Below are 11,351 nucleotides of genomic sequence, written 5' to 3' on the forward strand. Positions count from 1 at the left end.
AGACGCTGGAGGAAGTAGGAATGGCGAACTCGTCGGTTCATCATTGTTTGCTGTACACCCAGTCGATTTGCTTTGACTGCAGTCCAGGTCATGAGATGTTACAGTTAAACACACTTTACTCACTCTCCAACCGACGTTCAACTTTTGTTGTTTTAGTATTGCTCTCGTTAATAAATTTTGCAAACGCCAGCATAGATTGTTCTGGGCTTCAACAGTCTCGCCAGAATCTTCATTTTTTGAAGACACATAATTGCGATCATAAAACGCCTCAACACCTTCTTTGAAAACATGGACCAAAATATCCCACAATTGCAGAGTTAAACTTTCTCGAACTCGGCGAGGCGAATCACGAAGAACGGTTTCACGGTCAAACAGATAACTCGTTCGCGGGACTTTCACCCTTGAAGGATCTTCGGGACGAGAAAGGAACTTGGTCGTGAGTCGATAACACAAAAGCATCAAGTCGCATGGAGTGATAAAGCGATCAGAGCCAGAAGAAAGGAAAAATGTGAAAGGGTGCTGGACAATGTATTGGACCATAAATTGATGAAAATCGACAAGCTGCGCGCGGGAGGGAAGAGGCAAAAGTAATTGGAGGTGACGACGGGAGGAAGGACGTTGAGTCTGTGTTCCAGTGTTGGGACTGTTAGGATTCGAGGGATAGGAATCAGAACGAAGGTCAGAAGGACCCTCTGGATCCGGAAAATAGTCGGAAGGACTTGGAAGTATAGGATGAGATTCTCGAGAATGCCATTCAACAATGTCAGTTGATGTGTCATTTGATCGCTCCAGATTGCTCTCAAGAAATGTCAATAATGGCGAACCATCCCGGCTGGATCGAACGGAGAGGGGATTTGATGGTGTCTGTTGCGTGTGGGAAGTCAATGGAGATGGAAGTTGGGTATCTGCTGTTGGGACTTCAGTGAAGGATTGACGTGCAAACAAATCGAATCGTCCTTCTGTTGTTCCCTGATTTCGATTATTTGCGTGCGGTTGTCTTGAGACTCGAACGGTGAGAACGAAAACGGTTGCTAGTTGGTGTTTATAAAAATCTGATTGTTGGAAAAAGCGTTCCAAAGCTGCTTCCTCCAATTCTTCATCGTTAACAGTAATCCATTTTTCATAACGAGCACATGGATCAAATCCGTGGTCTCTTTGAGCAAACATATCTCTGGTTAATCGGATTGCAACTTGGCATTTGTATTGATTTCTAAAAGCTGAATAGGTTTCCATCCAACTAAATGAATCCAATGGGTGAACGACACCAACAATTGATAACGCTAGATGATTCAAACAACGATGCCGCCACCACAATTCGCCAGTATTGCTTCCTGTTTCGTGACCGTTTGACACTGCAGACTTGTTGTGCCTCACATCATCAGTGAAAAGCCTTGAAGGCCCGTGAAAATGTTCTCTGAGATCGTAGGCTGTTGCTGCAAGGTGTGCGACGTCTGAGGGAAGCAGAAATTCAAGCAGATTTGGAGAGTGTTGTACTACAAGCCGATAAATATCCATAGCAGTTTACTGTCGATGAACCTCTCTAAAAATGGTTAATGTGGGATACAGAATTGTTTGCAAATTCAAAGTTTTATTTTTCCATTTCACACGTATATTAAGATACCCGCTTTCCTGTTAGAACCAGAATGTCCCAAAAAGGTCTAGCTAATAGAGGATTTTGTTTAGATCTGTTATTGAAATGAAAGCAGCATCTGGTGCTTCAAGTTATCCAAAGTTAACATCTGCACTTCTATCAAAGATCTCCCAGCAAATCCACGCATTGCCACATTCAGTCGTTCCGTTATTGCCAACCATTGCTCAAGACCCCATCGACCAATCCCTGTCTGAGTGGTTTCCAGTGTTACCATCTGATGTTCAGAAGATTTTGAAGCACCACCAGTCAACAAAAACAATCCATGAGGCCACATTCCCTGATAGACAAACACCACAAGAAAAGATTCTAAGTACACCAAGTCCAAAAATGGCAGCGGTTCTTGTGCCTCTCTGCCATCAATCTGGTTTTCCATCGGTTTTGTTTACTGTCAGATCCTCGTTTGTTGGAACGCATCAAAATCAAGTGAGCTTCCCAGGAGGGCATCTTGAAGAAGATGAAACAGCACAGGCAGCTGCTGTTCGTGAAACGCAAGAAGAACTGGGGAGCGGAGTCGGGAAAATAGAAATTCTCGGATACTGCTCTCCCATTTATGCGATAACAGGAACATTGGTGTTTCCAATATTAGGCTTTATTGAAAGAGACGTGGAAAATTTCCAACATTTGTCACGATGTGAAGCAGAAGTGGATCAAATTTTTTGTTTGTCTATTGATCATTTGTTAAATCCTAAAAATCGTCGTGAATCAACAGAGTTCCGATTTGGGACTCAGCTGCTGATGCCATCGTTTCACGGGGGTCCAGAAATCATTTGGGGTCTAACGGGAATGATTCTCGATGGGGTTTTGAGTCAAATTCTATCACGGGCAGTCTCGCCTTCATCACTATGAGAAAGACATTAGTAGCGCAATCAGTAAGTTACCGAAATGGAGTTGGATTTACAGATCGTTGCACCCAACGCAGGAATTTTTTTTTATTAAGAGGTTATTTTGACAGAAAAACAGGTTGACGGTGAACCTGGAGAACGACTTTTGTCAGTTTTATTGCGGAACTTCGGAATGAGGACTTGAGATAAATTTCTAGATTATTAAATTATGGAACGAGACCAAAATAATTGGTCTATTTTTGAGAAGGCTTCAGCGGATAAAGAGACCTACCGCGACGCAAACTTTGATGATGGCGCAAGCGCTTCTCATGACGATGAAGCGTCCCGCTTTTTTCGCCAAGATTCCTTTTTCATTCAATCAAGATTCGCATTTCCTCAGTTCCCAATCGCTCCTGAAAATGTCACGGTTTTGCTTAGTCCCACGGAATTTCATCAATGTCTCGTCGATTTATACCGTTCTGCGAAGCAGCGTATCGTTTTGGCTGCATTATACATCGGAACAGCTTCCCCTGAGGGCGAAGTTGTTGAGGCGGTTGCCGAGACGTGCCGGCGTGCTTTACTTAATCCATCTAAGCCATCAGAGGATTTCGAATCTTTAGATCGTCCAGCGTCAACACGCTCATCGTCATCTGAGCTGACGACAACGGCTTCCACCGGCGCTGCTGCATCAAGCGTTGCTATGGAAGAATCTAGTCGATTTTCTGTTGATATTTTGATTGATTCTGCGAGAGGGCGTCGTTTAGAACAAGGGGGTTCATCTTTAACGATGCTTGAATCTCTTTTTGATTTGCAGGAAATTGCAAATCAGAAAACTCCAACAGTATCCTGCACCCATCCTGCCTCTTCTTTGTCTGAGTCTCCATCTTCAACTGCATCGCCCGTATCGATTAATGTAAATCTATTTCACTCCCCTCTTCTCTCTGGACTTCTTTATCGCGTGTTGCCTCCTCGAGTCAATGAAATTCTGGGAGTTTTTCATACAAAGATATTTCTTGCAGATAATACAGTTGTTCTGACGGGTGCCAATCTAAGTGGATCTTATTTAACCAATCGGCAGGATCGCTACGTCGTTATCAAAGACGCTCCTCTTCTTGCGGATTTTCTCCACCGATTTATTCGATTGGTTCAAAAATTTTCATTTTTTGCGGAGATCATTCCAACTGTCCAACAGGCAGAACAAAACCTTCAAATTCCTTCTGAAGAGTGGTGGAATAAACAGCGTTCGAATGATCGACAAGTACCACTCAGCAATGGAAAGACTGTTGCGTTGCGTCTCAATCAAGGAATTCCTGATCCTACGAATTCAGCAGAAGAGTTTAAAAGACAATTTGGTCAAGCTCTTAATAATTTTTTGGTTCATCAATCTCCTCCAAATCCTCAAACGTCTCTTTCTTCTACATCACTACTTGTTGCGATTCAAGCTGGTTTTTGCAATCCAGCTATTCAGCAAGAGCAAGAGCTCCTTTCCCTTCTTCTCCCATCACTTTCGAATTCTAGTTCTCAATGGCACCGCAGACTTGGCGACTACGTTCCCTGGTCGTCCCCATCATTCTATTCCTGCCCTTCCCGTCGTAGTGCTGCCGAGAGTCCATTTCTTCCCAATCGAAGTTCAAACCTTCTTGGCGATCCGATCGATCGAATTGTTTTGGCTTCTGGTTATTTAAATATGGCAGACGAGCTCCTTGAGCGACTCGCAAACTCTACTGCCAGCAGTTCCTCTGACGATACGACGAATGACAAGCCAGCAACATTGGAAGTTTTCATGGCAGCCCCCGAAGCGAATAGCTTTTTCCAATCCCAGGGACTTTCGAAGTACATTCCAATGGCTTACTCTTATGTTGCCGCAACGCAGCTCCTTCGACTTCGCCAATTGTGGGAACAGAGACGGAGAGAGGATGCTCTTGCCGTTCGCTACAATTGGGAACCGTCTGGGACATTTTCGCGGTGGCTTCTAGGATTTGGATCTGTGGAGCAGCGAACCCAAGCTGCCCCATTATTCTGGGAGTATGACAGGGCGGCCTGGACGTTTCATTCAAAGGGGATTTGGTTTTACCCAAGGCAGCAAGACGGAGGAAATCGAAGAGAATATCCTACAGCAACAATTGTGGGAAGCTCAAACTTCGGATTAAGGTCTTGTGTTCGTGATTTGGATGTTTCATTTTTAATACAAACAAAAGATCGTTCTTTGCAACAGCAATTCCAAAAAGAGATTGATGTGATGCGTCAGCATTCTAGAGAGGTTGCCGACGTTTCATTGCTTGCATCGCGGTGCCCTCGATGGCTTCGATTCCTACTGCGTTGGGCAGGGCTGAAGACTCTCCTATGAAGCTGTGTGCTTTTTTTTCCCCCTTTTTGGCAAACATGAATAATAATCCAAAGAAAAAAACATCTGCCAAATACCACATGATCATTTCAGAAGCGCATCTTCCCATTGTTTCCGGTGCAGTCTGAAGACGTACAGATGTTGTTGGTTCTTTCAAAACTCAGAAGCCTACATATAAAGGTCCAGTGCAGCTTGCGCATCCTCTACAGGGTCATGGGCCCCGACCTGTACTTCACGGTCCAACCAGTGAGCGGCTAAACGTTTCAAAGATGCCTTCTGTTGAGAGGATGGAGAACAACCGGCAACACCATCGCGTAAAGGAAGATAGAGGCTTGTGTCTCGAACGAACTTGTCTTCCGGAAACCACATCAACGCCTACCAGGGAGAAACAAGCTGGTTGGTCAGAAAATTAACGTGACCATACGTGAAAATCGTTCACAAGGGCATGCCCAACAACAACTTTATCGCTTAGAAGTTTCATAGCCTGAAACATTCAGATTTGAGAAGATATGGAAGCAAATCGAACCTTTTCTCGAGCCTGTCTGAACGGTATGCCTGCAAAACAGCAAGTTTGAGAAAGAAGTGGCGCCATAAAGAGTTACCGGTCTTCAAATGATGCCATTGTATTCCAGTGATACGCCTCCGAAAATCAGTTACTGTCTCTCGAGGTCTGACATACTCATTCATGACAACCTCTCCAAACTCGTTTACTATAGCGATTCTGCAAATGCACCACGAACATTTCGAGCATCAATTGGCATCTTACTTCGCTAGAAGACTTCTTGAACCATTTATTCCTCCACCGACCATTTCGCAATCCAACCCAACCACTTCAGGCCAAGATGGGTTTCTTGGAAGCGTTTTGATTTGTTTCAAACTAAAAGATTTGATACCACATGGGACAACCATTTTGACCTTCTTGCATTTTGATTCTATTCCCTGCAATTGAAAATAACAAATGGCTTCTGGAAGGCAAACTCACAGCAGATTGCCAATTCGGAGAAAGCCCCGATATTTCTTTTCTGCTTTGACTTTCTTCACTTTTCTCTACAGAGCATTCTACGGAGCATTTCCTCCGTTTCTTTCTACCATTTCTTGCTCCAGCGTCTGAAGATGTTGTTTGCGCTTCTCTGCAGAATTCCTTTTCATTTTTTTCTGTTACAATGGCTTCCTTTCTTTTTCTTTTCTTTGAAACGGGCTCTTCAATATTCTCGTATTGTCTAGTTGCGCGCTTCATGATTCAAGGTGGGGCACGCTTTCTGGTTTCACAGCTTGGTTCAGGAGACTTAAACTTGCACAGTTTAAATTATTAACAAGCTACTTAGTGACGAGCATTGCGATAACAGACATCCTTAGTCAAGTCCTGTCGCTGGCTGAAGAGACTTCTAAATGACGTTGTTTCGCAAGCAGAAGGTTTGGGGGCCTCTAATAATTGACAGACGGCAGCCATGAGATCTTGCTGAGCAGCATCTGTATGACGCCCATCGACCAACACCCATGGAACGTAGGGAAATCCTTGAAGATCGCTCTCAACACGCATTTTATGCATCAGCTGATTTCCCTGGAAGGCGTTGGATGGAACCTAGATCTCAGATGCCTCTTACCACGTCACCCCTTCGACAAGTCATCAGATCTTGGAAACCTTTGAGTGTAAGGTGTGTCAAACATCAATCACTCTGTTGCAGAGTTACCTGAGACACCATAGAACTGGGTCCCGCACTTCTCATCAAAATTTGGCGTTTTTTCGAGACATTCAATAAAGTTCAAAACTGACTCTGGAGGATCGGCAATATATGATATTCTCCTAGACTCTGTCTTACCATTTGGGTGTTGATGAATTGCGCAGGCTTGAATTAAATTCAATTGGCACTCTCGTTCTCCGTGCTGAGCCGAGGAACGGCAGTTTGAGAACGTGGAAGCTGACTCTTAACCCCTTACTTGACAGCGGAAGGTACCATCCTTATAATCAACATTTCCATAAGGGTACAGACGCAAATCGACAAGCGGCCCAGCATCACTTCTCATCAATGGAACCAATTGGTGTAGAATGAACCGTTGACAGAACGGACATAGAGCCTGACGACAACGCAATCGTGAATGGCCGATGAAATCCAAACAAACTACACACTTCATAATACAGATCAACTCGAACCCGGGCCTCGACAGCAACGAAAAAGCTAATCAACGTCAAGGCAAGCATTAGGAGAGCGAAATTCATTTCCAGCATAATAAAAAACTCTTCAATGAGTTTGTTTCCTTCTTGCAAATTTCCCAATGTGTTTTCCACAGAAAACCTTCTGAAAAAAGTGAGCCATGTTTTAACTTGAAAAACCTCGATGGAGTGTTAAGAGGAGTAACAGGCGGCGTTGCGAAAAAGAGTTTGCAAAACACGATATCAAAACTCAAAACTTTTTCTTCAACTGTACTGGCCCGCTGCCTCTTAGGCAATCCCACACACCAAATGAACCATCCCAGCTCGCAGATGAGAGAACGCCGTCAGCAAAGATGTTCCAATCTAGCCCGACGACGAATTCTGAGTGATGAGAATATCGATGCTGGAGAGCTGCCCTTCGACAGTCCCACACCCCAACAGTCATGTCATAGGATCCACTGGCAAGAACGGCCTCTCGGATAGGACTCCACTGGATGCACCTTACAGCTAATGAATGCCCTCGCAACGACTCCAGGCAGCCTTCGAAGGGAGTGCTCGACGTTTTGTTGCTGGCCTGCAGCTTTCGAATATCCCAAAGACGTATCACGTTGTCTGTCCCCGAAGTTGCTATTACAAATGGTGAGAACTTGTTCCAGTCGACTGCTAGTGCTTCACCCTCATGAGCAAATTGAGTGGCTAATGATTTGGCGAGGAATGAAGATGAACTGGGATTGGTTCGACCAGCGTTTTCGCGGACGTCGAGAATTCTCATACACCCATCTCCGCCACATGTCGCAAGAATAGACGACTGAAGCGGACACCATGCTGCCTTGTAAACAGCCTGTTGATGAACACCGGGCAGGCATAGTAACTCAAGGCCGGTAGGAACATCCCACAACCGCACTGAAAGATCCCAAGATGCAGTGAGAAGCAAATGGGGCAGGTGGAGGTTCCACTCAAGGCTGAAACATTCTCTTGAATGTCCCTTCAGGATTTGCAATGGAGGAGAAAATTGGTGAGGGTTCAGTTTTTCTTGTCGGACGTCCCAAAGATTCACACATCCGTCTCCTAATGCTGCCCCTAGAACTGATGAGATCTCTTCACTCCATGCGCAATCGAGTACTGTTTGGTCGCACAAATAGGAAGCGCGAAGAGTAGGACTCTCGGCATTACGAGATACGGAGTAGACGTGTTGGCATCCCTTGCCAGCGATCCCAAAATTTTGACCTGTCCCAACTGCAAGCAGACTGGGAATATTGTGACTGAATTTCACTGCGGTAACACAGAATGGGGTTTGCGCAATTTGAGGAGGCCAGTCGGAGTTGGTTGACGGATAGCGCATCAACACCAGGCATGATCCAGCGTGTGCCTACGTGATATGCATGTCACTGTGAGACAGATTAATAGTTGTTAGGAACTCACGTGGCTTCTATTCAAAATGCCAGGAGCGTATGAGAAACAAATGGCTGGGGAGCATTATGAGTTGTGTCTGAGTTCTGTTAAAAGATGTCAAAAGTTACTTGAAGAACAAAACTATGATGCGTTGGGGATGGAGATGTCGATGCTCATTCTATTGCAAGGGGAGCGTTCGAAAAAGTCGATTGAAGAATTTTGTTACGCGGGCGGATTCAAACTCATGTGTCAAGTTTTAGCATCCAGAGCAACAGACAAGGCTGTCTGTGATGTTACCTCCATACTGAATAATTTCAGTTCCTTATTAGCGATAGAATTCGATCCCTGTAAGCATTTTTTGTTCTTTGAAAACAAACTTGTGTTTCAAATTTCAGTTGATGATGATCTTGGTCGCATTCCACTTTTAACCTATTTTCTATGCGAGCGGCACACACACTACGTCGACATCCAGTGGAACTCAGATGAGCTCACGCTAATGAGGGACTTTCTCTCAAGCCACATTCTTCTCATCAACGGTATAGATACAGTGAGTGAAGTCGATCGTAGTATCGCTCTCTCAAATCTCTATAGCGCATTGCTAAGCTACCCGCCACATCGGTACGTCATTCACTTGAAGATTTCTCTTAATTGTTATAATTTAGGGTTGTGCAATCAGCAGCCTCCATCTTCAATCGTGATGCTTGCTCACAACTTCTCAATTCTCTTCGTCGATTGCCATCACTGTGGAGTAATTCAAGCGGACGACGACGAATAATGCAATTCCTTCTCGCAGCAACATCTTTCGGTCTTGGTCCTGCAGTAAGCTTCGTGGCCAAGAGTGCTCACTGTTTGGTGGTCTGATTTAAAATTTCTTTTTTAAATAGATCACTGGGGATATATCGCATTCCCAGCTTCTCATGGCGGTTAATCGTCAGCTTGTTCCTGAACTTCGATGTCCATGTGGAAGATGCGAGTTTTTCAGAAGACTTCAAAGAGCTTCCAGAGAGCGCGATGAATTTGGCGTTGCAAAGGCGTCGGGTCTGCCGTTTCTGATGATTGAATTAGGATTGATTCTGTTTGTTTACAGAAGCGAAAAAAAGCAATTTGCTACTCGTTCCTTGAGGCGAAGGTCCATGTTTTCATCGCTGAGCTTCTCAAAGAAGCGGAAGAATCTTTCAGAAGAAAGAAACTCGACAATTTGAAGTCTGCCTTCCCTTTGAATGAGAAACCAATTGGGGAAGAGAACGACAGAGATGAAAAACCTGAAAAGGAAAATGAAGAACCATCTGTCGGTGAAGCGAAATGTCGATTGCGTCGGTTGGAAGATGTTTTAGCTTATGAGGGATGTGATCCTGATGATCCTCGTCTGGATGATCATTTGAAGTTATTAGCAACTCAAGTCATTTGGTTGTGTTCCTGGGCGAGTGAGGAAGTGAGCAATTGACGGTATGAAATGATCATTTAATTCAATGACTCCGTTTATTATCACAGATGTATGATTTATCGATATTAAGTATCGATGATCATTTATTAATGACGGCGTTATTGAAGTCAATCGATTTATCGAATCTCAAGTTAATGTGAGTTGATTAATAGCTTCTATCTTTTATGTGGTCAGTATTACATTTTTGTCCTTCATCAGATTCAATTCTTCAACTGGAGAATTCTTGCCAGGAATTCGCGCGACAATTGAGGTACGGATTCAATTTTCAATCTTATTTGCTTGTGAATCGTTCACAGATTCTTTGCACTCTCACTCTCAAAACAGAAGAAGACGAACTTCAAACTCTGACGTCCAGATTGAGACCCACAATTGAAGGTAGTCCATCCATCAGAGTATCAAAATTCAACTTCTTTTTTTCAGCATTGCTACAAAGATCTTCTACCCTCTTGATTGAAGCATGCGGCCATCTCTCTCGGCAATGGAATCCTTCTATGGCGATTTTTGCGCCTGTTCTGTCATCGATGCTTGCATGTGTAAGTGTTCCTCCGCCAGTGTTTTTGATCCTCTTCGCATCAGGTCTACATCGCTGGATTTAAGGAACCCACGAAACGAGGTTTATGGAATCGCATTGGGACATCTGCGATACAAGAATCAGTGATAACTGTCGCTGCGGATGCTTGTCGATGTCTCGTTGAAGGATTTGAATGGGGAGGGTCTCGAATAGATGATCGTGTAGGATCGATATTGATCATTTGAATTGTTATCACTCTGTCCCAGATCTTTGTTGAATCGATTTTACAAGCAATGGCGATCCTTACGGGTGTTCTCGAATACTCGCGGTGTTCGGAGGCTCGTCGTCGGCTTCTTGCTCCTCCTCACAGCTGTTGCGGTTTCATGGCAAGTTCAGGTGGGTGGGAAATATTCATGAAGTTTGCAACATGTGCTGTAATAGGGCGGTGGCTTCTGAATCATTTCGATTCTGCGATCGCGAAGGGCGAAGGGTGCGTTATCATTCGAACTCTGGGATCAGTCGTTATCTCACGAGCAGAGAAAGCAGTAGCATTAAATTTAGTAGATGACAGACCGTAACTTTTCTGTGAGAACTGTTTCCTTTCTGATGGAATACTGTCTTTTAAGTTCAACATGAAGGAAGGAAAGGTGGATTCCAAAATCATGACGCATCGAAAACTTGTGTGGGCCGTACCAGGCGTTATCGTCGGTCTCTTTGTGGGGACATTACTTTGTCTTCTGATTGACGTTCCCAAAATCGACACATATCAGCACCACACAAGCGTCCACGTACAGCAGGGCCCCAAAGCGGTTTCTGAAATTCATGTTGGTTTTGGAAATGCGGGAACTATTCGCTCAGACGTCCATCCCGATATCGTCAGATCGCGTCGAGATGGATATCTGCCGTTGACAACATTGGGACATCACGGGATTTCTTATATCCATACGACAATTTTGTAAGACACGAAATGAGTTCTTCGAATGACGCGCTTCTTGTGTAGAGATGATGACGAGCGAATCGTCCCCTTGGAACTTCT

General features: G+C 44.3%; 4 protein-coding genes across 4 annotated transcripts; 2 read left to right on the top strand and 2 right to left on the bottom strand.

Moving 5' to 3' along the window:
• Positions 1–1,696: 1,696 nt before the first annotated feature.
• On the top strand, positions 1,697–2,497 carry LOC129617456 (nudix hydrolase DR_1184-like). Its single transcript, XM_055532676.1, has one exon. The coding sequence runs from the start codon at positions 1,697–1,699 to the stop codon at positions 2,495–2,497; it is 801 nt and encodes a 266-aa protein (XP_055388651.1).
• A 204-nt stretch (positions 2,498–2,701) lies between these two features.
• On the top strand, positions 2,702–4,819 carry LOC129617457 (probable CDP-diacylglycerol--glycerol-3-phosphate 3-phosphatidyltransferase). Its single transcript, XM_055532677.1, has one exon. It carries the CDS (start codon positions 2,702–2,704, stop codon positions 4,817–4,819), a length of 2,118 nt encoding a protein of 705 aa, XP_055388652.1.
• A 165-nt stretch (positions 4,820–4,984) lies between these two features.
• On the bottom strand, positions 4,985–6,356 carry LOC129617458 (interferon-stimulated 20 kDa exonuclease-like 2). The gene is made up of 5 exons (XM_055532678.1): positions 6,165–6,356; positions 5,799–5,957; positions 5,583–5,755; positions 5,474–5,537; positions 4,985–5,191 (listed from the first exon to the last, which is right to left on the bottom strand). The coding sequence occupies exons 1-5, from the start codon at positions 6,354–6,356 to the stop codon at positions 4,985–4,987; spliced, it is 795 nt and encodes a 264-aa protein (XP_055388653.1).
• Positions 6,357–7,218: 862 nt separating this feature from the next.
• LOC129617459 (uncharacterized) lies at positions 7,219–8,310 on the bottom strand. The gene has a single exon (XM_055532680.1). The coding sequence runs from the start codon at positions 8,308–8,310 to the stop codon at positions 7,219–7,221; it is 1,092 nt and encodes a 363-aa protein (XP_055388655.1).
• Between the last annotated feature and the right edge of the window lie 3,041 nt (positions 8,311–11,351).

This window comes from Condylostylus longicornis, unplaced genomic scaffold (genome assembly GCF_029603195.1).
Source record: "Condylostylus longicornis isolate FDR11 unplaced genomic scaffold, ASM2960319v2 ptg000537l, whole genome shotgun sequence".
Lineage (NCBI taxonomy): Eukaryota > Metazoa > Arthropoda > Insecta > Diptera > Dolichopodidae > Condylostylus > Condylostylus longicornis.

What these genes read in the sequence shown, in the direction of transcription:
- LOC129617456 (XM_055532676.1), top strand. Translation starts at nt 1,697, where the DNA reads ATGAAAGCAGCATCTGGTGCTTCAAGTTATCCAAAGTTAACATCTGCA.
- LOC129617457 (XM_055532677.1), top strand. Translation starts at nt 2,702, where the DNA reads ATGGAACGAGACCAAAATAATTGGTCTATTTTTGAGAAGGCTTCAGCG.
- LOC129617458 (XM_055532678.1), bottom strand. Translation starts at nt 6,356, where the DNA reads ATGCGTGTTGAGAGCGATCTTCAAGGATTTCCCTACGTTCCATGGGTG. An exon ending in CTCCGAATTGGCAATCTGCT is followed by an intron (nt 5,756 to 5,798) that starts GTGAGTTTGCCT and finishes TTTCAATTGCAG; the next exon opens with GGAATAGAATCAAAATGCAA. An exon ending in ATGTCAGACCTCGAGAGACA is followed by an intron (nt 5,192 to 5,473) that starts GTAACTGATTTT and finishes TCTCCCTGGTAG; the next exon opens with GCGTTGATGTGGTTTCCGGA.
- LOC129617459 (XM_055532680.1), bottom strand. Translation starts at nt 8,310, where the DNA reads ATGCGCTATCCGTCAACCAACTCCGACTGGCCTCCTCAAATTGCGCAA.